The following is a 26410-nucleotide window of genomic DNA, read 5'->3' as shown; positions in this document are numbered from 1 at the left end:
CTGCCCCAGTGAGCTTACAATCTAAGGTCCCTATCCCATTCCCATCAGTCCCTGCCCCAGTGAGCTTACAATCTAAGGTCCCTATCCCATTCCCATCAGTCCCTGCCCCAGTGAGCTTACAATCTATGGTCCCTATCCCATTCCCATCAGTCACTGCCCCAGTGAGCTTACAATCTAAGGTCCCTATCCCATTCCCATCAGTCCCTGCCCCAGTGAGCTTACAATCTAAGGTCCCTATCCCATTCCCATCAGTCCCTGCCCCAGTGAGCTTACAATCTAAGGTCCCTATCCCATTCCCATACTAATGTCACTTTTATCATGTATTATTAAATGGCTTTTACCCCATACATCATTTATAACCCCCTGGGGGGCAGCAGCTGTCAGACTCTGGCGCTGAACAGGCCCATAGAGATAGGGATCCAATTAGACACTCACCCAGGCAGTGATATGGAACCACTATATGCTGGTGACCTTTGCACTCCGACCTCTGGGTCTGACACCAATTCGTTACAGTGACCGGTTGAGCGGCTTCAGCGACTCCTGTGATTTGTAGCTCAGGGTAAATCTGGGGAAGAACCAATGGAAATGTGTTATATAGAGAGTTCCCTGTATAACTCAGCCTGCAGCCTTGTGCCTTTATATGGGCACAGAACCCCTCAGTGACTGCTAATATCCTTATCATTTACAGTAGGGGGTACATTATCCCTTATAATACATGAGTGATACTCAGAGTTCCCTGTATAACTCAGCCTGCAGCCTTGTGCCTTTATATGGGCACAGAACCCCTCAGTGACTGCTAATATCCTTATCATTTACAGTAGGGGGTACATTATCCCTTATAATACATGAGTGATACTCAGAGTTCCCTGTATAACTCAGCCTGCAGCCTTGTGCCTTTATATGGGGGGCACAGAACCCCTCAGTGACTGCTAATATCCTTATCATTTACAGTAGGGGGTACATTATCCCTTATAATACATGAGTGATACTCAGAGTTCCCTGTATAACTCAGCCTGCAGCCTTGTGCCTTTATATGGGGGGCACAGAACCCCTCAGTGACTGCTAATATCCTTATCATTTACAGTAGGGGGTACATTATCCCTTATAATACATGAGTGATACTCAGAGTTCCCTGTATAACTCAGCCTGCAGCCTTGTGCCTTTATATGGGGGGCACAGAACCCCTCAGTGACTGCTAATATCCTTATCATTTACAGTAGGGGGTACATTATCCCTTATAATACATGAGTGATACTCAGAGTTCCCTGTATAACTCAGCCTGCAGCCTTGTGCCTTTATATGGGGGGCACAGAACCCCTCAGTGACTGCTAATATCCTTATCATTTACAGTAGGGGGTACATTATCCCTTATAATACATGAGTGATACTCAGAGTTCCCTGTATAACTCAGCCTGCAGCCTTGTGCCTTTATATGGGGGGCACAGAACCCCTCAGTGACTGCTAATATCCTTATCATTTACAGTAGGGGGTACATTATCCCTTATAATACATGAGTGATACTCAGAGTTCCCTGTATAACTCAGCCTGCAGCCTTGTGCCTTTATATGGGGGGCACAGAACCCCTCAGTGACTGCTAATATCCTTATCATTTACAGTAGGGGGTACATTATCCCTTATAATACATGAGTGATACTCAGAGTTCCCTGTATAACTCAGCCTGCAGCCTTGTGCCTTTATATGGGGGGCACAGAACCCCTCAGTGACTGCTAATATCCTTATCATTTACAGTAGGGGGTACATTATCCCTTATAATACATGAGTGATACTCAGAGTTCCCTGTATAACTCAGCCTGCAGCCTTGTGCCTTTATATGGGCACAGAACCCCTCAGTGACTGCTAATATCCTTATCATTTACAGTAGGGGGGTACATTATCCCTTATAATACATGAGTGATACTCAGAGTTCCCTGTATAACTCAGCCTGCAGCCTTGTGCCTTTATATGGGGGGCACAGAACCCCTCAGTGACTGCTAATATCCTTATCATTTACAGTAGGGGGTACATTATCCCTTATAATACATGAGTGATACTCAGAGTTCCCTGTATAACTCAGCCTGCAGCCTTGTGCCTTTATATGGGGGGCACAGAACCCCTCAGTGACTGCTAATATCCTTATCATTTACAGTAGGGGGTACATTATCCCTTATAATACATGAGTGATACTCAGAGTTCCCTGTATAACTCAGCCTGCAGCCTTGTGCCTTTATATGGGGGGCACAGAACCCCTCAGTGACTGCTAATATCCTTATCATTTACAGTAGGGGGTACATTATCCCTTATAATACATGAGTGATACTCAGAGTTCCCTGTATAACTCAGCCTGCAGCCTTGTGCCTTTATATGGTCTCCTTGCCCCTCCCCCTAGCTGCACCCCCACACTGACTGATGTTGGCATAAAGCGCTAGCATAATGGACAAGACAAATAAAACCCCCCCTTACCTCTCTGCAGTATTTCAGAATCTCATCTTTGCTGCTCCCAATACAGCTGGGGATTCCTCGGGGGTCCGACACCCACTGCCCATTTGTCAGATCCATATGAAGTGGCACTCGGCCACAGAAAAGCGCCAGCTGGGGTCGCCATGCTGAGAGACACTGTAACAATGACAATAGATTGAAATATATTGTTAATTTTTTAATTAAAGGTTAAATAAAGTTGTTCATAGCCTGTACAGAGAGATACCATAAAACTATGGCACATAGGGATTCCCCTGTACTAAGCACAATTCAGCAGGAACAGCCCCCTAAGTTTGCCCATAGCCTGTACAGAGAGATACCATAAAACTATGGCACATAGGGATTCCCCTGTACTAAGCACAATTCAGCAGGAACAGCCCCCTAAGTTTGCTTATAGCCTGTACAGAGAGATACCATAAAACTATGGCACATAGGGATTCCCCTGTACTAAGCACAATTCAGCAGGAACAGCCCCCTAAGTTTGCTCATAGCCTGTACAGAGAGATACCATAAAACTATGGCACATAGGGATTCCCCTGTACTAAGCACAATTCAGCAGGAACAGCCCCCTAAGTTTGCTCATAGCCTGTACAGAGAGATACCATAAAACTATGGCACATAGGGATTCCCCTGTACTAAGCACAATTCAGCAGGAACAGCCCCCTAAGTTTGCCCATAGTCTGTACAGAGAGATACCATAAAACTATGGCACATAGGGATTCCCCTGTACTAAGCACAATTCAGCAGGAACAGCCCCCTAAGTTTGCCCATAGTCTGTACAGAGAGATACCATAAAACTATGGCACATAGGGATTCCCCTGTACTAAGCACAATTCAGCAGGAACAGCCCCCTAAGTTTGCCCATAGCCTGTACAGAGAGATACCATAAAACTATGGCACATAGGGATTCCCCTGTACTAAGCACAATTCAGCAGGAACAGCCCCCTAAGTTTGCTCATAGCCTGTACAGAGAGATACCATAAAACTATGGCACATAGGGATTCCCCTGTACTAAGCACAATTCAGCAGGAACAGCCCCCTAAGTTTGCTCATAGCCTGTACAGAGAGATACCATAAAACTATGGCACATAGGGATTCCCCTGTACTAAGCACAATTCAGCAGGAACAGCCCCCTAAGTTTGCTCATAGCCTGTACAGAGAGATACCATAAACTATGGCACATAGGGATTCCCCTGTACTAAGCACAATTCAGCAGGAACAGCCCCCTAAGTTTGCTCATAGCCTGTACAGAGAGATACCATAAAACTATGGCACATAGGGATTCCCCTGTACTAAGCACAATTCAGCAGGAACAGCCTATTTTCTGTAGAGTCAGTAAGTTAAGCCTTTCAGTACCCCAGTAAGTGCCCCAGGAGAGTGCCCCTATATAATCACTCAGTCTGTGCTGATTAGGCAGAGACTAATTAACTGCCCCCCCAATTCCTTAGTTAAAGCCCAGGGGCAGACGTGAGGGCTGAGTATAACCCCATGTTCAGTAGCCCAGGGCCGGGCCGACCCGTTAATATGTCAGTACCGTTATGGAGCCCCGGGCCCTATGGAAATGACCGGATCAAGGTGACCCCCCCCCCAGACCCCTGAGAGAGCTGATTGGCTACACATGGCCGCCCCGATCCTCTCTGGGCCTAATTATCTCCTCTCTACTCCTGTTTGTCTCACATTTCTCAAATAACTTTTTCTGCCTGTTATTTCGCTTACAGCCCCCTCTGCCTCTGTTTATCCCCCCCCCCCCCCCCCCCCATCTCCGGCTGCTCTCTCTCTCTCTCTCTTAGAGATGGGCTGCTATGGCAACCGCTCCCGACGGAGATGTTCTATCTTCCTCTGTTGCCATGACAACAGTTTCCCAAAAGAATGCAGCTCTCTTATCTTCCCTGCTCCCCCCCTCGTAGCGATGGAGTCTCACCCCTCACCTTGCTCCCCTTGTGGCCCTGCACCCCACTTTCCCTATCGCCTGATTGTACCCCGCTGTCTGTGTGTCCAACCCCGGCCCATATAATTCTACCCCCCCCCAGCCCATAGTATTTTCCTGATTCTCGGAGCATCTGTCCTTTGTCCCCTGTGTCCCCTGTGCCCCCCCCATCCATTATCATTTCATGGCCTTATCCTATGTGCCATCTCCCCCCTAACTCAATTCTCTAATCCGCTCATTTCCTCTCCGCTTCTCTCCTCTTCCTCCCCACATTAACCCTTTCCCTCCTCACAGCCTTTATACTGTCCTCCCTCTGGGGGGGGGCAGCCATTATAACCATTTATTTTTTCTATAGTGCTTACTGCCCCAGAAGAGCTAACAATCTAATTACACACATTATTTCAGTTTTATCAGGAGCCAATCAACCTGCTTGTATGTATTTGGATTGTGGGGGGAAACAAAAGTGCAGGGGCCAAGCGGGGCCCCTACACCCCTCAACGGGCCCTTGTCACAGCCTTCAAACCCCCGCAGGTGGGCCCCGGCTCTAATGGGCCCCGGCGGCCCAAACCCGACCCTTGCCGGCACTCCCCCTGCCCGACCGATCCTCCCCTGACGTGTTAAATTAACATGCTCGGGAGGGTTGGGTGGGGGGCCCTGCGAGGGGGGTTCGGGGGGCCCCTGCGGGGGGGTTAGGGGAAGCGGCCAATGGGGGCACCTGCAGGGCCCCTAGGCCGGGACCCCGGGTGGGCCCTTCACCCCCCAGTCCGACCCTGCCGCAGGAACCCCCACCACCCATCTGCCCCCCACCCCCGAGCGCACGTAAGGGAAGGGAGAAGGTTAAGGGATTGGGTCGTGCCCCAGTCTGACCCTGATAGTACTGTCTCCAAACTGGTAGAAAGCAAGTTAGGACAGAATGGCTATAGAGAAAGGGGGGCCCAGGAGTATAGGGGACCCAGTAAGCCCCCAATTAAAGGGGTAGTTCACCTTTCAATTAGTTTAATATGACATAGACATTGGAATTCTGAGACCATTTGCAATTGGTCTTCATTTTTTATGGTTTTTCAGTTATATTGGTTTTAGCTCTCCATCTGTTATTTTAGCAGCCTGGTTGCTAGGGTCTTGTTTACCCTAGCAACCAGGCAGTGGTTTAAATGAGAGACAGGAATATGAATAGGAAAGGGGCTGAATAGAAAGATAAGGAGTAAAAAGTAACAATAACAATAAAACTGGAGCCTCACAGAGCAATAGGGTTTGGCTGCCGGGGTCAGTGACCCCCATTTGAAAGCTGGAAAGAGTTGCTAGGGTCCAAATTACCTTAGCAACCAGGGAGTGGTTTGGATGAGGGACAGGTATATGAAAATGGGAGGGGCTGAATAGAAAGATAAGGAATAAAAAGTAACAATAACAATAAAACTGGAGCCTCACAGAGCAATAGGGTTTGGCTGCCGGGGTCAGTGACCCCCATTTGAAAGCTGGAAAGGGGCAGAAGAGAAACGCAAATAATTAAAAAACTATACAAAATAAATAACGAGGGGGGGGTATATATTGCCTAGCCTGGACTGTGTGAGTTGCCTGCATTTTCAATTTTTTTTTTTTGCACGTGTCCCTGAAGAAGGCCCCTAAGGGCCAAAACGTGTTGGGTTTTGATTAAATTTGTATTTTTAAATTAATTTATTATATTTACTGCATAATAATTGGGGTCAGACCTTCTCTGTACCCCCTTCCCTAAGGGCCCTGACTTACTGTTACTATTGCCGGCAGATCGTACGGCTATTAAAGTGTGGCCCTTTCCCCTAGGGTTGCTAGGGTAAATTGGACCCTAGCAACCCAATAGCTGCCGAAATTCCAAACTTAAAAGCTACTGAACAGAAAAAACAAAAAATAAAACACTACTGTGAGACTAAAATAGTCCCCGTGAGTGGGGGTTCTGGCTGATATGGATCTGGATTCTGTGGGACCCAATGTCACAGCCAATGGCTGATAGGGAGCCAATAGGGGTAGAATGGGGCCCTTCAGGCAATGTAAAATCAGTAGGATCTGATGTGATGGGGCTGTAGAATAAAGGCAACACAGTGCCCCTCCCCGGGGAGATGTAGCCAACCCCAGCGAGCAAACAGTGAGTAATTGGCTCCCTATCAGCGGGAAAATGCCATTGGCTGAGACATTGTGTCCCACTGAATCCAGATCCAGATCCGTATCAGCCAGAACCCCCACTCACAGGGACTATTTTAGTCTCACAGTGGTTTTGTGTTTGTTTTTTTGTTCAGTAGCTTTCACATTTGGAATTTCACCAGCTATTGGGTTGCTAGGGTCCAGTTTACCCTAGCAACCAGGCAGTGGTTTGAATGAGAGACAGGAGGATGAATAGGAGAGGGACTGAATAGAAAGAAAAGGAATAAACTGGAGCAATAATAATACAACTGGAGCCTCACAGAGCAATAGGGTTTGGCTGCCGGGGTCAGTGACCCCCATTTCACAGTTGGAAAAGAGGCAGAAGAGAGAGGAAAATCAATGTAAAAACTATGAAAATGTGCGACCGACTGAGAAGCTGCTTAGAACCGGTAAGTTGCCTTTTAGTATGTTATAGAATGACCATTTCTAAGCAACTTTTCAATTGGTCTTCATTATTTATTTTTTATTGTTTTTGAATTATTTCCCTTTTTCTGCCTCTTTCCCGCTTACAAATGGGGGTCGCCGACCCCAGCAGCCCAGAAACCACCACTCTGTAAAGCTGCAATTCTATTGTCATTGTTACTTTTTATGACTTATTTTTCTTTGCCAATATACCAGCCTCTCATTCAAACCACTCCCTGGTTGCTAAGGCACTTTGAACCCTAGCGACCAGATCACGGCGGAAATTCTAAATTGGAGAGCTGCTGAACAAAAAAACTGAAATAATAGTAAAAAATGAAGACCAAGTGCAAGTCGTCCCAGAATATCACTCTCTACATCATACTAAATGTTAACTCTTTAAGTGAAGTACCCTTTTTAAACCTCCATGGCAAAGTCTGCCCAGTGTAACCCCCCCCCCCCAGAAGCAAAACTAGATTGTCATGGCTGCCCCCGTAACATTAAACATTCATTGGACAAATAGGGAATGGGAAATAAATGGAGTCAGGGGAAGCAGTAAGAACCCGAGGGCTCACGTGGGTTAATAAATAATGGAGGATAAGGCTGGTTACATAAGAGCCAGGGATTTGGGTCACATTGCCCTATGGATCAATGGGCCGGTACTGCTGGTACTGACGTCTGCTGAACCGGAGAGAGAAAATCTGCTCAACTGGGTGCGTTTCTCTTTTACTTTCACTTTGTAGGGCTCTTAGTGGTCACCGTGACCTTCTAATATCCTTATATAGTACAGTAGGGGGTAAATGATTCCATATATGACAGACCATACTAGTTTGACTTTAGGAGGGTAAGAAGTATTGCCCCTCCACTGACCTGAATGGTCCTCATCCGGATCCAGCCCAGGCCCATACAAAATAGGCCCCGGGGCATTCCCAGTACCCAGAGACCCCAGCAGCCCCCCCCCCCAGCCCAATAAACAGTGAGTGTCTGTTGCATCAAGCGCTGATCGCTCGGAAACGCTGCTGCAAATAAAGTAACAGACATTTCTAGGAGGCGCAATATTTTTATTGAAACAAACTCTTTTTTAGGGTGTTCTGACCCAAGTCCCGAATATGTCAGGAAGAGGGTTGACCCCCTTTTTTCTTTAAAATACTGCCCTTCCGGTTTGGGGGGCAGGCAGTGACGCCCCTTGTATGGGGCAAGTAAATGGCTGTATGGGGCAGGGAAATGGCTGTATGGGGCAGGGAAATGGCTGTATGGGGCAGGGAAATGGCTGTATGGGGCAGGGAAATGGCTGTATGGGGCAGGGAAATGGCTGTATGGGGCAGGGAAATGGCTGTATGGGGCAGGGAAATGGCTGTATGGGGCAAGTAAATGGCTGTATGGGGCAGGGAAATGGCTGCATGGGGCAGGGAAATGGCTGTATGGGGCAGGGAAATGGCTGTATGGGGCAAGTAAATGGCTGTATGGGGCAGGGAAATGGCTGTATGGGGCAAGTAAATGGCTGTATGGGGCAGGGAAATGGCTGTATGGGGCAGGGAAATGGCTGTATGGGGCAGGGAAATGGCTGTATGGGGCAGGGAAATGGCTGTATGGGGCAGGGAAATGGCTGTATGGGGCAGGGAAATGGCTGTATGGGGCAGGGAAATGGCTGTATGGGGCAAGTAAATGGCTGTATGGGGCAGGGAAATGGCTGTATGGGGCAGGGAAATGGCTGTGGGATGGGGCAGGGAAATGGATGCATGGGGCAAGTAAATGGCTGTATGGGGCAGGGAAATGGCTGTATGGGGCAGGGAAATGGCTGCATGGGGCAAGTAAATGGCTGTATGGGGCAGGTAAATGGCTGCATGGGGCAGGGAAATGACTGTATGGGGCAGGGAAATGGCTGTATGGGGCAAGTAAATGGCTGTATGGGGCAAGTAAATGGCTGTATGGGGCAGGGAAATGACTGTATGGGGCAAGTAAATGGCTGTATGGGGCAGGGAAATGACTGTATGGGGCAAGTAAATGGCTGTATGGGGCAGGGAAATGGCTGCATGGGGCAAGTAAATGGCTGTATGGGGCAAGGAAATGGCTGTATGGGGCAAGTAAATGGCTGTATGGGGCAAGTAAATGGCTGCATGGGGCAGGGAAATGGCTGTATGGGGCAGGGAAATGGCTGTATGGGGCAGGGAAATGGCTGCATGGGGCAAGTAAATGGCTGTATGGGGCAGGGAAATGGCTGTATGGGGCAAGTAAATGGCTGTATGGGGCAAGTAAATGGCTGTATGGGGCAGGGAAATGGCTGTATGGGGCAGGGAAATGGCTGTATGGGGCAGGGAAATGGCTGTATGGGGCAGGGAAATGGCTGTATGGGGCAGGGAAATGGCTGCATGGGGCAAGTAAATGGCTGTATGGGGCAGGTAAATGGCTGCATGGGGCAGGGAAATGACTGTATGGGGCAGGGAAATGGCTGTATGGGGCAATTAAATGGCTGTATGGGGCAGGGAAATGGCTGCATGGGGCAAGTAAATGGCTGTATGGGGCAGGGAAATGACTGTATGGGGCAAGTAAATGGCTGTATGGGGCAGGGAAATGGCTGCATGGGGCAAGTAAATGGCTGTATGGGGCAGGGAAATGGCTGCATGGGGCAAGTAAATGGCTGTATGGGGCAGGGAAATGGCTGCATGGGGCAGGGAAATGGCTGTATGGGGCAGGGAAATGACTGTATGGGGCAAGTAAATGGCTGTATGGGGCAGGGAAATGGCTGTATGGGGCAGGGAAATGGCTGTATGGGGCAGGGAAATGGCTGCATGGGGCAAGTAAATGGCTGCATGGGGCAGGGAAATGGCTGTATGGGGCAGGGAAATGGCTGTATGGGGCAGGGAAATGGCTGTATGGGGCAAGTAAATGGCTGTATGGGGCAGGGAAATGGCTGTATGGGGCAAGTAAATGGCTGTATGGGGCAGGGAAATGGCTGTATGGGGCAGGTAAATGGCTGTATGGGGCAGGGAAATGGCTGTATGGGGCAGGGAAATGGCTGCATGGGGCAAGTAAATGGCTGTATGGGGCAGGGAAATGGCTGTATGGGGCAGGGAAATGGCTGTATGGGGCAGGGAAATGGCTGTATGGGGCAAGTAAATGGCTGTGTGGGGCAGGGAAATGGCTGTATGGGGCAAGTAAATGGCTGTATGGGGCAGGGAAATGGCTGTATGGGGCAGGTAAATGGCTGTATGGGGCAGGGAAATGGCTGTATGGGGCAGGGAAATGGCTGCATGGGGCAAGTAAATGGCTGTATGGGGCAAGTAAATGTGGGGTGGGTAATTGGGTGGGGCAGACTCTGTCTCTATTTAATTGGGCACAGAGAGAGTGATGGGAGGATGGGGTATAGGTCGGGTTGCCAGACTGCCCTGATGCCGGCCCCGGCTGCCAGTTGGTTACTGGTCCATTACAGGATGGGCGCAACCCTAATCAGGAAACTTGTGCTTTGTTATGAGCTGAGATATTAGCAGTTTTATACAGCTTTATGCTGCTGAGGCTTCGGCACAACCACGTCCCGGAGTGTCAGCGACCCCGACTGCCCATCTATATTCTCTGCACTTCCTGTTAACCCCAACATTGCTGATTCCTAGTTGAGCCACAAGACATAAAGGCAAATTGCAGAAATGCTCAGAGTCACTTTACAGCAATACATTGTTTGGGTTTAGATCCCCTTTAAAAGCAAAGTCCTCCTGATCCCTTCCAGCATTTCTATTGGGGGGGGCTGATCCGCTGTGCCGGTACATCTGCCCAATGGATTATGTGACATAGATAAACCCCTGATCCCTTACGCCTGCCCCTGTATTGTGTTACATATATATACGGGATAAGGGATCCGTTATCCAGGCATCTCCAAAACACGGAGGGGTCATCTTCCCTATTTATACACATGATAATCCAACAATAATCATGTTATAAACATAACTGCCCTACACTGAGCTTTTACACTGGGGATTACACAAGGACCCCTTATCCAGAAACCCAAAAACATACTCATTGGCTCCTGATAACACTGGCCCTAATGTAAGTGACAGTAATAGGGAGCTTAGATTGTAAGCTCCATGGAATACGCCAGCTTATCCTATGTAATAAAGTCATTTGGATCAGCCAGAATGTCAGCGTTAGGGCTCATAGCCTGTACAGAGAGATACCATAAAACTATGGCACATAGGGATTCCCCTGTACTAAGCACAATTCAGCAGGAACAGCCCCCTAAGTTTGCCCATAGCCTGTACAGAGAGATACCATAAAACTATGGCACATAGGGATTCCCCTGTACTAAGCACAATTCAGCAGGAACAGCCCCCTAAGTTTGCTCATAGCCTGTACAGAGAGATACCATAAAACTATGGCACATAGGGATTCCCCTGTACTAAGCACAATTCAGCAGGAACAGCCCCCTAAGTTTGCTCATAGCCTGTACAGAGAGATACCATAAAACTATGGCACATAGGGATTCCCCTGTACTAAGCACAATTCAGCAGGAACAGCCCCCTAAGTTTGCTCATAGCCTGTACAGAGAGATACCATAAAACTATGGCACATAGGGATTCCCCTGTACTAAGCACAATTCAGCAGGAACAGCCCCCTAAGTTTGCTCATAGCCTGTACAGAGAGATACCATAAAACTATGGCACATAGGGATTCCCCTGTACTAAGCACAATTCAGCAGGAACAGCCCCCTAAGTTTGCCCATAGCCTGTACAGAGAGATACCATAAAACTATGGCACATAGGGATTCCCCTGTACTAAGCACAATTCAGCAGGAACAGCCCCCTAAGTTTGCCCATAGCCTGTACAGAGAGATACCATAAAACTATGGCACATAGGGATTCCCCTGTACTAAGCACAATTCAGCAGGAACAGCCCCCTAAGTTTGCCCATAGCCTGTACAGAGAGATACCATAAAACTATGGCACATAGGGATTCCCCTGTACTAAGCACAATTCAGCAGGAACAGCCCCCTAAGTTTGCTCATAGCCTGTACAGAGAGATACCATAAAACTATGGCACATAGGGATTCCCCTGTACTAAGCACAATTCAGCAGGAACAGCCTACTTTTTGCATGAAACATGCCTATAATCTCATGAACATAAAGATAAAACGTGACTAATCTGGACAAAAACCAAAATAAATTTATGGATCGGAAAATAAATTGGGCCGATATTTCTGTCTAGAATCAAGGTTACGTGTGACTCCCCAGTGGGGAGTAAGAGATTTAAAAGGGAAAGAAGCGATTGCCAGAACTGATAAAATTATATCATATAATGGAAAAACAATCAGTTATTTCACAGGCTCAATCCTGAAATGTTAATGCGCGTTTGGTCTCCGTGGGAAACGAGTCTGAGAAAAACTCAGAAAAAGAATGTAAATAGCGTGTAATATATACCCTAGTGATGTCATCAGGTATATTTGGTGATAAGTGATGTAAGAGAAGGAATGTTCTGGGCACACAACAATCAGTGGATCAAACCATCTGTTACACAGATAAATGTGGGTACAGACAGTATGGGGGTACAGCTTATTGTGTGCCCAGAACATTCCCTCTCTGTATATTTGTATTTATACATATGGGTAGGGGGTGCCATAGTGTTTCCCTTAGACAGTACAGTATGGGGGTACAGCTTATTGTGTGCCCAGAACATTCCCTCTCTGTATATTTGTATTTATACATATGGGTAGGGGGTGCCATAGTGTTTCCCTTAGACAGTACAGTATGGGGGTACAGCTTATTGTGTGCCCAGAACATTCCCTCTCTGTATATTTGTATTTATACATATGGGTAGGGGGTGCCATAGTGTTTCCCTTAGACAGTACAGTATGGGGGTACAGCTTATTGTGTGCCCAGAACATTCCTTCTCTGTATATTTGTATTTATACATATGGGTAGGAGGTGCCATAGTGTTTCCCTTAGACAGTACAGTATGGGGTACAGCTTATTGTGTGCCCAGAACATTCCCTCTCTGTATATTTGTATTTATACATATGGGTAGGGGGTGCCATAGTGTTTCCCTTAGACAGTACAGTATGGGGGTACAGCTTATTGTGTGCCCAGAACATTCCTTCTCTGTATATTTGTATTTATACATATGGGTAGGGGGTGCCATAGTGTTTCCCTTAGGCAGTACAGTATGGGGGTACAGCTTATTGTGTGCCCAGAACATTCCTTCTCTGTATATTTGTATTTATACATATGGGTAGGAGGTGCCATAGTGTTTCCCTTAGACAGTACAGTATGGGGTACAGCTTATTGTGTGCCCAGAACATTCCCTCTCTGTATATTTGTATTTATACATATGGGTAGGGGGTGCCATAGTGTTTCCCTTAGACAGTACAGTATGGGGGTACAGCTTATTGTGTGCCCAGAACATTCCTTCTCTGTATATTTGTATTTATACATATGGGTAGGGGGTGCCATAGTGTTTCCCTTAGGCAGTACAGTATGGGGGTACAGCTTATTGTGTGCCCAGAACATTCCTTCTCTGTATATTTGTAGGACAGACAGATGTAGGACAGGGAGGCGGCACAGACGCTGCTATTTAGAATATCAGTTGACTCCTGATTTTTGCTATTAGGGGAGGTTTATGGGACTGCAGGGAATTTCTGGCCCTATTCAAGTTAAGCAGTGTGGTCTATTGATTGCAGCTTTATTAGCCGGGGCTCTATATGGGTTTGTTACAGCTCAGTGTCACATGTCCCACACACACAGGCTGCACACGCGTGTATCACTGAGGCACAGGTCCTAACTGGGACCCGAATAGGCCCCCAGCATTCCCAGTACCCAGAGGCACAAACAGCCCCCCCAGCCCAATAAATAGTGACTGTCTGTGGCACCTTACAGCCCCCCTGGCATTCCCAGTACCCAGAGGCACAAACAGCCCCCCCCAGCCCAATAAATAGTGACTGTCTGTGGCACCTTACAGCCCCCCCGGCATTCCCAGTACCCAGAGGCACAAACAGCCCCCCCCCAGCCCAATAAATAGTGACTGTCTGTGGCACCTTACAGCCCCCCCTGGCATTCCCAGTACCCAGAGGCACAAACAGCCCCCCCCAGCCCAATAAATAGTGACTGTCTGTGGCACCTTACAGCCCCCCCGGCATTCCCAGTACCCAGAGGCACAAACACCCCCCCAGCCCAATAAATAGTGACTGTCTGTGGCACCTTACAGCCCCCCTGGCATTCCCAGTACCCAGAGGCACAAACAGCCCCCCCCAGCCCAATAAATAGTGACTGTCTGTGGCACCTTACAGCCCCCCTGGCATTCCCAGTACCCAGAGGCACAAACAGCCCCCCCAGCCCAATAAATAGTGACTGTCTATGGCACCTTACAGCCCCCCTGGCATTCCCAGTACCCAGAGGCACAAACAGCCCCCCCCCAGCCCAATAAACAGTGACTGTCTGTGGCACCTTACAGCCCCCCTGGCATTCCCAGTACCCAGAGGCACAAACAGCCCCCCCAGCCCAATAAATAGTGACTGTCTGTGGCACCTTACAGCCCCCCCTGGCATTCCCAGTACCCAGAGGCACAAACAGCCCCCCCCCCCCAGCCCAATAAATAGTGACTGTCTGTGGCACCTTACAGCCCCCCTGGCATTCCCAGTACCCAGAGGCACAAACAGCCCCCCCCAGCCCAATAAATAGTGACTGTCTGTGGCACCTTACAGCCCCCCTGGCATTCCCAGTACCCAGAAGCACAAACAGCCCCCCCAGCCCAATAAATAGTGACTGTCTGTGGCACCTTACAGCCCCCCTGGCATTCCCAGTACCCAGAGGCACAAACAGCCCCCCCCAGCCCAATAAATAGTGACTGTCTGTGGCACCTTACAGCCCCCCTGGCATTCCCAGTACCCAGAGGCACAAACAGCCCCCCCCCAGCCCAATAAATAGTGACTGTCTGTGGCACCTTACAGCCCCCCTGGCATTCCCAGTACCCAGAGGCACAAACAGCCCCCCCCCAGCCCAATAAATAGTGACTGTCTGTGGCACCTTACAGCCCCCCTGGCATTCCCAGTACCCAGAGGCACAAACAGCCCCCCCAGCCCAATAAATAGTGACTGTCTGTGGCACCTTACAGCCCCCCCTGGCATTCCCAGTACCCAGAGGCACAAACAGCCCCCCCAGCCCAATAAATAGTGACTGTCTGTGGCATCTTACAGCCCCCCTGGCATTCCCAGTACCCAGAGGCACAAACAGCCCCCCCCCCCCAGCCCAATAAATAGTGACTGTCTGTGGCACCTTACAGCCCCCCTGGCATTCCCAGTACCCAGAGGCACAAACAGCCCCCCCAGCCCAATAAATAGTGACTGTCTGTGGCACCTTACAGCCCCCCCTGGCATTCCCAGTACCCAGAGGCACAAACAGCCCCCCCAGCCCAATAAATAGTGACTGTCTGTGGCACCTTACAGCCCCCCTGGCATTCCCAGTACCCAGAGGCACAAACAGCCCCCCCCCCAGCCCAATAAATAGTGACTGACTGTGGCACCTTACAGCCCCCCTGGCATTCCCAGTACCCAGAAGCACAAACAGCCCCCCCCCCCCAGCCCAATAAATAGTGACTGTCTGTGGCACCTTACAGCCCCCCTGGCATTCCCAGTACCCAGAGGCAGAGAATGGGCAGGAGCAACAGCCTCTTTAGCTGATTGGATAGAATGGAATGAGATGTCTGTATGGATACTGATAGATATACATAGGCACAGAGATAATAGATAGATACTGATAGAGAGGAAGGTAACAGACAGACAGATCGACAAATGAAAGATAGATATACAGATAGATAGATAGATAGATAGATAGATAGATAGATAGATAGATAGATAGATAGATAGATAATAGATAGATAGATGATAGATAGATAGATAGATAGATAATAGATAGATAGATAGATAGATAGATAGATAATAGATAGATAGATAGATAGATAGATAGATAGATAGATAGATAGATAGTAGATAGATAGATAGATAGATAGATAATAGATAGATAGATAGACAGATGATGGACAGGATAGGGCATTGGGTGATTATCTCACAGAGAATTAGTTGGGAACCAATCAGAGATGCTGCCTGAGACCCCGCCCCAAGGCAGTGGCTACAGGCGGTGTCAGTCTCACATGACTGCTGGGACAGGGCCCCCTTGTTCCCATATAACTGGGTGTAACTGGGAATAACAGGGCCCCTCTGTACTGGGCAGGAGGAGACAGGCAGTGCCAGGGGGAGACAGGGGCCCTAGGATGGGGCAAACAATAACCAGCCACCTGCCCCACACGCCCCCCCTACCCTGTGCAACTACCCCCCCCCCCCCTTACACACAATCTGATGCATTTTCAGGCAATTACTAGGGAGCAGCTTCTGTCCATAAGGCGCTGGGCAGAGTGGGGCACCTATTGGGCACCTGGAGCCCCCGCAATGGCCCCACCATTTATTTTCTATTAATGTCAATGTGCTGCCACTTCAGCCACGGGACTGGCAGTGTATTTACTGTCACTAGTGGCTTCCTCAGTAGCACATGTGGAGCAATGACAGGTGGAGCAGTCAGGGACAGAGGTGGAGCAATGACAGGTGGAGCAGTCAGGGACAGAGGTGGAGCAATGACAGGTGGAGCAGTCAGGGACAGAGGTGGAGCAATGACAGGTGGAGCAGTCAGGGACAGAGGTGGAGCAATGACAGGTGGAGCAGTCAGGGACAGAGGTGGAGCAATGACAGGTGGAGCAGTCAGGGACAGAGGTGGAGCAATGACAGGTGGAGCAGTCAGGGACAGGTAAAATCCTCCGTAGCACAGGTGGAGCAGTCAGCAGCACACACCGAACAATGAGGGGCACAGGTGGAGCAAAGAGTGGCACAGGTGGAGCAATGAGAGGCACAGGTGGAGCAATGAGAGGCACAGGTGGAGCAATGAGAGGCACAGGTGGAGCAATGAGAGGCACAGGTGGAGCAATGAGAGGCACAGGTGGAACAATGAGTGGCACAGGTGGAGCAATGAGGGGCACAGGTGGAGCAATGAGAGGCACAGGTGGAGCAATGAGAGGCACAGGTGGAACAATGAGTGGCACAGGTGGAGCAATGAGGGGCACAGGTGGAGCAAAGAGTGGCACAGGTGGAGCAATGAGGGGCACAGGTGGAGCAATGAGAGGCACAGGTGGAGCAATGAGAGGCACAGGTGGAGCAATGAGAGGCACAGGTGGAGCAATGAGAGGCACAGGTGGAACAATGAGAGGCACAGGTGGAGCAATGAGGGGCACAGGTGGAGCAATGAGAGGCACAGGTGGAGCAATGAGAGGCACAGGTGGAACAATGAGTGGCACAGGTGGAGCAATGAGGGGCACAGGTGGAGCAAAGAGTGGCACAGGTGGAGCAATGAGGGGCACAGGTGGAGCAATGAGAGGCACAGGTGGAGCAATGAGAGGCACAGGTGGAGCAATGAGAGGCACAGGTGGAGCAATGAGAGGCACAGGTGGAGCAAAGAGTGGCACAGGTGGAGCAATGAGGGGCACAGGTGGAGCAATGAGGGGCACAGGTGGAGCAAAGAGTGGCACAGGTGGAGCAATGAGGGGCACAGGTGGAGCAATGAGGGGCACAGGTGGAGCAAAGAGTGGCACAGGTGGAGCAATGAGAGGCACAGGTGGAGCAATGAGGGGCACAGGTGGAGCAAAGAGTGGCACAGGTGGAGCAATGAGAGGCACAGGTGGAGCAATGAGAGGCACAGGTGGAGCAATGAGGGGCACAGGTGGAGCAATGAGAGGCACAGGTGGAGCAATGAGAGGCACAGGTGGAGCAATGAGAGGCACAGGTGGAGCAATGAGGGGCACAGGTGGAGCAATGAGGGCACAGGTGGAGCAATGAGGGCACAGGTGGAGCAATGAGAGGCACAGGTGGAGCAATGAGGGGCACAGGTGGAGCAATCAGCAGGACACTAAGGGGGTCATTTATAAACACTGGGCAAAATTGCACGTGGGCTGTAACTCATTGCAACCAATCAGATGATTGCTTTCAGTTTTCAACCTGCAGCTGGCTGGAAAAATCTCACCACTGATTGGTTGCTGGGTTACTGCCCAAGTACAAATGTGTCCAGTGTTTATAAATGAGCTCCACAGGACAATGAATGGCACAGGTGGAGCAATGATGGCACAGGTGGAGCAATGATGGCACAGGTGGAGCAATGATGGCACAGGTGGAGCAATGATGGCACAGGTGGAGCAATGATGGCACAGGTGGAGCAATGATGGCACAGGTGGCATGAGGCACAGGTGGAGCAATGAGGGGCACAGGTGGAGCAATGAGGGGCACAGGTGGAGCAATGAGAGGCACAGGTGGAGCAATGAAGGGCACAGGTGGAGCAATGAGGGGCACAGGTGGAGCAATCAGCAGGACACTAAGGGGGTCATTTATAAACACTGGGCAAAATTGCACGTGGGCTGTAACTCATTGCAACCAATCAGATGATTGCTTTCAGTTTTCAACCTGCAGCTGGCTGGAAAAATCTCACCACTGATTGGTTGCTGGGTTACTGCCCAAGTACAAATGTGTCCAGTGTTTATAAATGAGCTCCACAGGACAATGAATGGCACAGGTGGAGCAATGATGGCACAGGTGGAGCAATGATGGCACAGGTGGAGCAATGATGGCACAGGTGGAGCAATGATGGCACAGGTGGAGCAATGATGGCACAGGTGGAGCAATGATGGCACAGGTGGAGCAATGATGGCACAGGTGGAGCAAGAAGACTGGTCCTTCAGCCCCATATGCTACAGTCTTTCCTTATTAGCACCCCACAATCTATAGAATTATCCATCTGTCTCACTTGAGATCCTTTCCAAAGGTACCTGGGGGCCCCACACTAAAGATCATTTTACCCCCCCCCCCATTCTAGCAATACTGATATATTGATGTAAAGTCCCTAACAGTCAGGACCCCGCTGGGCCCTCAGGGCTCCTGCACCGCCTCCAACATGGGGGCACCCAGAGAGTTAGGGTGGTGGGAGCTGTAGTTCTACAGCCGGTACATTTGCTCTGGGCCCCCAGCATCATGGGACCCCCCAGCACCATGGGACCCCCCAGCATCATGGGACCCCCCAGCACCATGGGACCCCCCAGCATCATGGGACCCCCCAGCACCATTGGACCCCCCAGCATCATGGGACCCCCCAGCACCATGGGACCCCCCAGCACCATTGGACCCCCCAGCACCATTGGACCCCCCAGCACCATTGGACCCCCCAGCACCATTGGACCCCCCAGCACCATGGGACCCCCCAGCATCATGGGACCCCCCAGCACCATTGGACCCCCCAGCACCATTGGACCCCCCAGCACCATTGGACCCCCCAGCACCATGGGACCCCCCAGCACCATGGGACCCCCCCAGCAATTCAATACAGAGAATATTTTAGATTGTGTAACAGTTGTCAGTAAATCTGCCAGGAATCTCCAACCTACTGTGGCTGAACTACAACTCCCACTGTTGTATCCCCCACTGTCTGTATCATATCAGCCCAGGCCTCCTGCTGTGCAGCCGTGTATTCAGCTTCTCCGGCGCTCGGGGTCGGGCACAGCAGTGCAGAGCCAACACCGCCCTGTCGCACCAACCCGCTCCCTGGCCATTACTCACAATTAGTTATTCCATTAATCTCCCGGCTCCCTGGGAGCAGCCAGAATGGCACCCAGCGTGTGTGTCACTGCGCCATTCCCTGCCGCTCCACCTGCTGCTGCCATGGCTACTGACTGCCCTCCGGCCACAAAGGCAGAATTGGGGCTCCCAGTAGGGGCAATTGCCCATGGTAACATATCTATAGTTAAAGCCCTGCAGAGATAGTAGGTATTAAGGGACCAGAGAGTGGAGCCAAAGGGGCATTGTAGGTAGGGCAAGCTTGAGATAGTAGGGTAAGATTGGTCAGTTAGTAAAAATGGAGCCAGGGGGGTAGTATTTAGTGGTGCAAGATGGGGAACTAGGGAAAGATGGAGACAGTAGGGCAAGATGGAGACAGTAGGGCAAGATGGAGACAGTAGGGCAAGATGGAGACAGTAGGACAAGATGGAGACAGTAGGACAAAATGGAGACAGTAGAACAAGATAGAGACAGTAGAACAAGATAGAGACAGTAGGGCAAGATGGAGACAGTAGGCCAAGATGGAGACAGTAGGGCAAGATGGAGACAGTAGAACAAGATGGAGACAGTAGGACAAGATGGAGACAGTAGGGCAAGATGGAGACAGTAGGACAAGATGGAGACAGTAGGGCAAGATGGAGACAGTAGAACAAGATGGGGACAGTAGGCCAAGATGGAGACATTAGGGCAAGATGGAGACAGTAGAACAAGATGGAGACAGTAGGGAAAAATGGAGACAGTAGGGCAAGATGGAGACAGTAGAACAAGATGGAGACAGTAGGACAAGATGGAGACAGTAGGGCAAGATAAAGACAGTCGAGCAAGATGGAGACAGTAGAACAAGATGAAGACAGTCGGGCAAGATGGAAACAGTAGAACAAGATGGAGACAATAAAACAAGATGCAGACAGTAGGGAAAGATGCAGACAGTAGGACAAGATGGAGACAGTAGGGCAAGATGGAGACAGTAGAGCAAGATGGAGACAGTAAAACAAGATGGAGATAGTAGGGAAAGATGGAGACAGTAGGACAAGATGGAGACAGTAGGGCAAGATGGAGACAGTAGGGCAAGATGGAGACAGTAGAGCAAGATGGAGACAGTAAAACAAGATGGAGATAGTAGGGAAAGATGGAGACAGTAGGACAAGATGGAGACAGTAGGGCAAGATGGAGACAGTAGGGCAAGATGGAGACAGTAGGGCAAGATGGAGACAGTAGAGCAAGATGGAGACAGTAGGACAAGATGGAGACAGTAGAGCAAGATGGAGACAGTAGGGCAAGATGGAGACAGTAGGGCAAGATGGAGACAGTAGAGCAAGATGGAGACAGTAGGGCAAGATGGAGACAGTAGGACAAGATGGAGACAGTAGGGCAAGATGGAGACAGTAGGGCAAGATGGAGACAGTAGGGCAAGATGGAGACAGTAGAGCAAGATGGAGACAGTAGGGCAAGATGGAGACAGTAGGAAAAGATGTCAAGATGGAAACAGTAGGGCAAGATGGAGACAGTAGGGCAAGATGGAGACAGTAGGGCAAGATGGAGACAGTAGAGCAAGATGGAGACAGTAGGACAAGATGGAGACAGTAGAGCAAGATGGAGACAGTAGGGCAAGATGGAGACAGTAGGACAAGATGGAGACAGTAGGGCAAGATGGAGACAGTAGGGCAAGATGGAGACAGTAGGGCAAGATGGAGACAGTAGGGCAAGATGGAGACAGTAGGGGAAGATGGAGACAGTAGGGGAAGATAAGGAATGAAGGCAAGGTGGTGGGTAGGGTAAGACTGGGCCGGTAACACTGTGTGACAGTAACCGTGGTGCCAACCTGTAGCCCTTCAGTTGTTGTTGAAGTGGCAGAAATCACATAGTTACACAACAGTGGGTGAGCAGAAGGTTGGGCCGTATTATTGTGTATAAATAATGGGGGAGACCTATTGTGCCATGGGACCTACTACCCTGAATCAGACCTGGCAACCAGCATTCCCTTGTGCCCAGAGGTGCCATTGGCCCCTGGCCCGTAGCTTTAGAAATCCAGATACATTTTTTGTTACTAACAGGTAAGTGGGCACCACTGCACCAACCCCTTCCGACCAATCAGCAATTACACTTACACTATATCTGTCGACTGCAGGCTGACACCTCTAATTGGTTGCTACGGGTTACTGCATTGGTGCAGTTTTGCCCATTGTTAATAAATGTGTATTTCTATGTATGTGGGGGCTGGAGGGCCACGGACTGATCTCCCCCCATTTTACCTTCCAACTGGCGGCCACCTTGACCCTTTAGATTGTGAGCTCCTGAGTCCAGTATTTTGCATGTCGCTTTTACAGAAGCCTACACGCTTTAGCACCACCCGGCGAGGTAGGGTGTCCCTCTAGACTGTAAGCTCTTGAGACAAGCCTTGTATGCTGCACAACCCTATGGGCTATGGGTTTATGATTATGGATTATTGATTATTATGGATATCGGTGTCATATGAAGAAAACAACATTAACCCCATGCAGGACCCTTCAATCTATATTGGATCCCCCCCTCCCAGCCCCCCCAGCCCTAGCACAACTGCCCCTGCTGATGCCCCATCCGCCCCCGCTTCCAGATCAATACCTACTCCCTGCGCACCCATCACACGTGAATTAACCCCTTCGCTGCCACATGAAGCGTTGGGTTGGTGGGGGCAATTCATCACAATAACCCCCCCTGCCAAGCCAATAGAAACATGACCTGAATCCTTCCATGCTGCCCCCCCCCCCGTGCCACTATAGAGAGGGGCTCCACCCAGTCCAGCTGTGCCCACTGTCTGCACCTTTCCTTTCACCCCTTGCCCTTAGGCAACGTCGCCCACCCAGCACCCACCCCAATATGGCCCTGTAGAGCCCCCTCACCTGAGCACCCAGCAGAAGGAGGCAGCTGGCAGGCAGAAGGCTGGACTTTAGTCTCTCGGATGCACCCATGGTTCCTTCTCCTGGGGGAGTGATGCTGATGGAGCAGGGAGGACCAGTGCCGCTGAGGATGTGCCTGTGGCACCCTAGGGTGGCTCGCCCTGTGTGTGGGTCTCTGGGTGTCACGGAGGCAGTGGGTACATGTGTGGCTGCCAGTGGCACTGGGTATCTCTATGGGTCTGTTCCTCACAAGCCTCGTTCTGCTATACAAAGACGTGTCCCATCCCCCTCCTCATCTGTCTCTCTCTCCCTCTCTCTCTCTCTCTCTCTCTCTCTCCTCCCCTCTGTCTCTTTCTATCTCTCCTCCCCTCTGTCTCTCTATCCCTTTCTCCTCCTCCCTCTCCTCCCAGCATCCAATCTCCTTCTACGGACATTTCTATCATTCTCCACCAAACCAGAAGGAAATGGCATGAAATATTCAGGAGCCGAGCGACAGACGGAGACAGGGGAAAGTGTTGGAAGGGTTACTGCCTGCCCTGCTCTCATTTCCCTACAGAAATAGGGGTTGGTAGCACTAGGTAGGTACCTAATATATAGGGGCAGAGACAGGGGAAAGTGTTGGAAGGGTTACTGCCTGCCCTGCTCTCATTTCCCTACAGAAATAGGGGTTGGTAGCACTAGGTAGGTACCTAATATATAGGGACAGAGACAGGGGAAAGTGTTGGAAGGGTTACTGCCTGCCCTGCTCTCATTTCCCTACAGAAATAGGGGTTGGTAGCACTAGGTAGGTACCTAATATATAGGGACAGAGACAGGGGAAAGTGTTGGAAGGGTTACTGCCTGCTCTGCTCTCATTTCCCTACAGAAATAGGGGTTGGTAGCACTAGGTAGGTACCTAATATATAGGGACAGAGACAGGGGAAAGTGTTGGAAGGGTTACTGCCTGCTCTGCTCTCATTTCCCTACAGAAATAGGGGTTGGTAGCACTAGGTAGGTACCTAATATATAGGGACAGAGACAGGGGAAAGTGTTGGAAGGGTTACTGCCTGCTCTGCTCTCATTTCCCTACAGAAATAGGGGTTGGTAGCACTAGGTAGGTACCTAATATATAGGGACAGAGACAGGGGAAAGTGTTGGAAGGGTTACTGCCTGCCCTGCTCTCATTTCCCTACAGAAATAGGGGTTGGTAGCACTAGGTAGGTACCTAATATATAGGGACAGAGACAGGGGAAAGTGTTGGAAGGGTTACTGCCTGCTCTGCTCTCATTTCCCTACAGAAATAGGGGTTGGTAGCACTAGGTAGGTACCTAATATATAGGGGCAGAGACAGGGGAAAGTGTTGGAAGGGTTACTGCCTGCCCTGCTCTCATTTCCCTACAGAAATAGGGGTTGGTAGCACTAGGTAGGTACCTAATATATAGGGGCAGAGACAGGGGAAAGTGTTGGAAGGGTTACTGCCTGCTCTGCTCTCATTTCCCTACAGAAATAGGAGTTGGTAGCACTAGGTAGGTACCTAATATATAGGGCAGAGACAGGGGAAAGTGTTGGAAGGGTTACTGCCTGCCCCTGCTCTCATTTCCCTACAGAAATAGGGGTTTGTAGCACTAGGTAGGTACCTAATATATAGGGGCAGAGACAGGGGAAAGTGTTGGAAGGGTTACTGCCTGCCCTGCTCTCATTTCCCTACAGAAATAGGGGTTGGTAGCACTAGGTAGGTACCTAATATATAGGGGCAGAGACAGGGGAAAGTGTTGGAAGGGTTACTGCCTGCTCTGCTCTCATTTCCCTACAGAAATAGGGGTCGGTAGCACTAGGTAGGTACCTAATATATAGGGGCAGAGACAGGGGAAAGTGTTGGAAGGGTTACTGCCTGCTCTGCTCTCATTTCCCTACAGAAATAGGAGTTGGTAGCACTAGGTAGGTACCTAATATATAGGGGCAGTGACAGGGAAAAGTGTTGGAAGGGTAACTGCCTGCCCTGCTCTCATTTCCCTACAGAAATAGGGGTTGGTAGCACTAGGTAGGTACCTAATATATAGGGCAGAGACAGGGGAAAGTGTTGGAAGGGTTACTGCCTGCCCTGCTCTCATTTCCCTACAGAAATAGGGGTTGGTAGCACTAGGTAGGTACCTAATATATAGGGACAGAGACAGGGGAAAGTGTTGGAAGGGTTACTGCCTGCCCTGCTCTCATTCCCTACAGAAATAGGGGTTGGTAGCACTAGGTAGGTACCTAATATATAGGGGCAGAGACAGGGGAAAGTGTTGGAAGGGTAACTGCCTGCCCTGCTCTCATTTCCCTACAGAAATAGGGGTTGGTAGCACTAGGTAGGTACCTAATATATAGGGGCAGAGACAGGGGAAAGTGTTGGAAGGGTTACTGCCTGCCCTGCTCTCATTCCCTACAGAAATAGGGGTTGGTAGCACTAGGTAGGTACCTAATATATAGGGGCAGAGACAGGGGAAAGTGTTGGAAGGGTAACTGCCTGCCCTGCTCTCATTTCCCTACAGAAATAGGGGTTGGTAGCACTAGGTAGGTACCTAATATATAGGGGCAGAGACAGGGGAAAGTGTTGGAAGGGTTACTGCCTGCCCTGCTCTCATTTCCCTACAGAAATAGGGGTTGGTAGCACTAGGTAGGTACCTAATATATAGGGGCAGAGACAGGGGAAAGTGTTGGAAGGGTTACTGCCCGCCCTGCTCTCATTTCCCTACAGAAATAGGGGTTGGTAGCACTAGGTAGGTACCTAATATATAGGGGCAGAGACAGAGGATTCTTCTGATTCAGAGCTCCCACGATTGCTCCAGTGAGGAAGCCACAACCAAAGCTTCTGATTAAGTAGAGACCTCTAGTGGACAAATATGGTAGAACCCATTCTTTTCTCACCAATCAATGACATTAGTGCTACGGATCCCTTAGATTTGGGGGTGCTTTAAAGCTCCAATAACTCTCCAGCTTCCAGGGACCCCTGTATGAATTCTGTCTCAACCTAAAATTAGATTGTGAGCTCTACGCTGCAGGGATGTGTACAACAGCAGTGCTGTATGGAGGAGACCATAGGAAGGGTGGGGGTGGTTTGTTCCTAATTATTGGTACAGGCTAATGGGCAGTGGGGGCTGCAGGGAGAGCAGATCCATTTGGAGAGATATCTGCTCGGCTGAGATCATGGCGAGTGAGCGAGCAGCCCCCTCATTACCTCATGCTGGCAGCGTTATCTCTCTAACAAGCAGAGCATTATGGGCCGAGCTGATATCAGCATTGTACTGAGCCTCGGCCCTCCGGCCCCCATTGTAACAGCAGCCAATTGGCTGGAAGGCTTTGAATAGGGACTTCTGATTGGTGGGCAAGAACACATAGTGAGGATGGAAGGTTGTAGCTCTCTAATCTAATTGGATCCCTTTTGTCAGCTGGGAGGATCTACTGATAAATACATCAGAGAGTTTATTATATTTATATATAGTGACCCCCCCTTATATATTTATATATAGTGACCCCCCCTTAACTGCCCCCCCCCCCCCCAGTGTAACCAATCCCAACTGGGCCAGCCTTTCCCCATAACTGAGCCCATTCCCTTTATCAGCTTAGTCGCTCTTCCCTGTACTTTCTCTATTTCATTACTGCCCCCCCTTATATATTTATATATAGTGACCCCCCCCCTTAACTGCCCCTTCCCCAGTGTAACCAATCCCAACTGGGCCAGCCTTTCCCCATAACTGAGCCCATTCCCTTTATCAGCTTAGTCGCTCTTCCCTGTACTTTCTCTATTTCATTACTGCCCCCCCCTTATATATTTATATATAGTGACCCCCCCTTAACTGCCCCTTCCCCAGTGTAACCAATCCCAACTGGGCCAGCCTTTCCCCATAACTGAGCCCATTCCCTTTATCAGCTTAGTCGCTCTTCCCTGTACTTTCTCTATTTCATTACTGCCCCCCCTTATATATT

The 26410-nt window shown here is 49.9% G+C and overlaps 1 protein-coding gene across 2 annotated transcripts in view; it reads right to left on the bottom strand.

The window, feature by feature from the left end:
- The window catches only part of aplp1 (amyloid beta precursor like protein 1), a 39614-nt gene extending 16822 nt beyond the window's left edge, over nt 1-22792 (bottom strand). The window contains exons 1-3 of one of the 2 annotated variants that reach the window (XM_031904843.1): nt 22469-22792; nt 2461-2613; nt 436-565 (exon numbers count right to left, since the gene is read on the bottom strand). In XM_031904843.1, coding sequence (XP_031760703.1) covers nt 436-565; nt 2461-2613; nt 22469-22537 — 352 coding nt within the window. In that variant the 5' untranslated portion in view covers nt 22538-22792. 2 annotated transcript variants of the gene reach the window in all.
- Between the last annotated feature and the right edge of the window lie 3618 nt (nt 22793-26410).

Source organism: Xenopus tropicalis, chromosome 7 (assembly GCF_000004195.4).
Source record: "Xenopus tropicalis strain Nigerian chromosome 7, UCB_Xtro_10.0, whole genome shotgun sequence".
Classification (NCBI taxonomy): Eukaryota; Metazoa; Chordata; class Amphibia; order Anura; family Pipidae; genus Xenopus; species Xenopus tropicalis.
This window is presented reverse-complemented; position numbering and strand designations above follow the sequence as displayed.